Below are 2,782 nucleotides of genomic sequence, written 5' to 3'. Positions count from 1 at the left end.
AACACGTAGTGAACTCTACCACGTAGTTTTAGTTCATAAATATTAATAATTCACTCACCCAAATATTAGTTTTTTACTAACAGCCTCTGCCTGCCAGCCTGCCAGCCTGCCAGCCTGCAGCTCCTTGTTTGCAGACGTACGTTAGAATCTATCAATTAGTGAACGTGTCGAGCAGAAAGCACCAAATGGCCCAAACAGTCCCAAGCGTGTCGTTTCTTTGACGACGTGTCAGCGTAAACGGCCACGTGTCAGATTTGTTTTGTTTGGACACAGTTGTGCAATATTAATGGTATAGTTATAGAATTAGAGAGCTATAAAGATCTATTTCAAAGAGAGAGAGAGCGCTATATATAGATCGAGGTCGTCCTACCCTGACTCCTGAGCTAGATATTTGTCTGTCTAAATTAAACGACTTTTGCAAGCAGAAAACAAAGCTACTTAAATATTACATATGGAAATCCTAAGAAAGAGTAGTACTTCATGTACTATTGGTTTTTCTAGGATGACCAGAGCTTGTCTTTCCACGGCTTATGAACGCGCACAGGTATTCTCTCTAGTATAGCTCTATATATAATGTTATAAGTAGTACATTTAATATTTTGGTTATTATAATTTGATTTTTTTTCTTTTTTTAGATTTAGTAGTGTTTAAGTTGTCGCTACTAATTATCTTACTCTGTATTTAACTTTGTCCTGCGGGATTGTAATTTAAACCCTATATAGTCCTTTTCAGTTAAGCGCAAAAAAGAAAAATATGTGGCTATATTATATTAATTAGATGACCCACAAATTTTTAGGTATAAAACATTTTGGACTTTGAGCAATATGTACGCACTATTGTGTGTATATATATATATATGTAGAATTTCTTGTCTCTCATCTTTGTTTTTTTTAATAAAGAAATTAGGAGGAAGAGGTGAGGGAGAATCAACGACAGATCACACCAAAAACGACGTCGTTTCTGGAAGTAATATTGAACGGAAAAGCGGTGATCACAAGATTGAGGATGAGAGTGGTATTAGGGGATTTGTTGCAGATAAAGCAAGAGAAGGGGCAATAGGAGCGAGAAAAGTAGCCGAAAACATGGGGGATTTGGCTAAGGAAACTATGGACACAGCATGGGACTCGGCAAACAATACAACTCAAAATGTCCAAGACACATTGATCGCCACAGCTGACAAAAATGTTGTTGATACAACTGAGTATAGATCAATTGAAGATCTAAACAATTCTGTCCAACCTAATCAGGATCATCATCATCCAACCCCTTGATCAGATACTTTGAATTTAAATATATTTTAATGTACAGTGTGTCTTTCTTTGGTTTAGCCGATCATAGCTTATTATTATTAGTATTATTCACATTACTGGTACAGTTAAGTGCATATATATAGTGTCACGTCTTGTATATATCACACTGCATGTGTTGATATTTTTATTTAGTATCTGGCATATATATATATAGCAGATAGCTAGTAGACGATTTCATTGTACCCACAATATATATAATATATTTATATACATAAAACTTACCTAAATAAAAATATCACAAAAAGGAAAAAAAAAAAAGTGAGTTCTGGAATCGGATGCGAAGTCTATCTTGACTTAAAATTGATGGATTAAAGTATTTCAACTTAGATTTAGATAAGAGATAAAAGAGTGAATGGAAAGGGAAACGCAATTAATTCCAAAGGAGCTGATCACGAAAGAGAATAACCAAATGGCGATAAATAAATTAATGATATTTATATATAGTGGAATATAACATTATATCACCAAAATAGATGGGGAAATATCACATATTATATTATGCAATTAGGATTTTATTGCAACAATTCAAAATTCTGACAAAACTTCGGACAAAACAAGTTTGACAAACTTTAACATACACAGAACAAGAATACACAGCTGCAGAACAACAACTTTCAGCTGCAGCTGCAGTTAAACTCACAGCAGAGAACAGAGCAAATATACCCAGATGAAGATGATGTAGTAACCCTAGTTCTAAGCTCACTCTTTCTAATCTTGTCAATATTTTTTATTCCAATTTTCTACCTAAAGAACTTTTTGACTGATAACTAACAAAGTAAAGACAGTAAATTCTGACTTAACAGAAACATTTAGAACATTTAACAGTAAAGCTAATGTCTTTATAACAAACTCAAATTAAACTCAAATATTTATATAATTCTTCATAATTATCTATTCCAAAAATATGTTATTTTGTAATTATTGGACTCAATTGCCCTTACCATTAACATCCTCATTCTCTCTCTAAAACTATCTCTCAAACTCTCTCCACTACTCTCTCATTCTCTTCCAAGACGACACCACCACAACCACTTCCTCAAGGCGTCAGAACACCACCATTCCACGCTGCTAGTGTCATTAGTATTGTCCTCTCCAATGACGCCGCCAACATCCAACATTGACGCCGCCATCTCCACCACCATTCAAGCACCCCATCCAAGTTCTCTCTTCATTTTTTTAAAAATTTTAATGATTTAAAATCTAATCCAAAACATAAACCCAAGAAAAGAATGACTTAAGACACTAATTTATAGATTTCAAACACTTATGTACAATATTTTTTAGTTTTATTTAAAAAAAATTCAGATCTACTCTGAAAAATTGCAAAAAAAATGACGCCTCAAGATGCATAACGAAACAAATGTGATGTCGTTGCAATAGTGCCTTGAAAATATAGTTTTTGGCAAAAAATGATGCCTAACAACGCTACTGTGATGCTGCTACAATGCTATTGCGATGACGCCTTTCAAACA

The 2,782-nt window shown here is 33.9% G+C and overlaps 1 protein-coding gene across 1 annotated transcript; it reads left to right on the top strand.

Moving 5' to 3' along the window:
• The first annotated feature begins 363 nt into the window (after positions 1–363).
• On the top strand, positions 364–1,480 carry LOC133793688 (uncharacterized). The gene is made up of 2 exons (XM_062230988.1): positions 364–544; positions 900–1,480. Exons 1-2 carry the CDS (start codon positions 452–454, stop codon positions 1,269–1,271), a joined length of 465 nt encoding a protein of 154 aa, XP_062086972.1. The 5' UTR covers positions 364–451; the 3' UTR covers positions 1,272–1,480.
• The last annotated feature ends 1,302 nt before the right edge of the window (positions 1,481–2,782 follow it).

The sequence above is a fragment of the Humulus lupulus genome, chromosome 8 (assembly GCF_963169125.1).
Source record: "Humulus lupulus chromosome 8, drHumLupu1.1, whole genome shotgun sequence".
Classification (NCBI taxonomy): Eukaryota; Viridiplantae; Streptophyta; class Magnoliopsida; order Rosales; family Cannabaceae; genus Humulus; species Humulus lupulus.
This window is presented reverse-complemented; position numbering and strand designations above follow the sequence as displayed.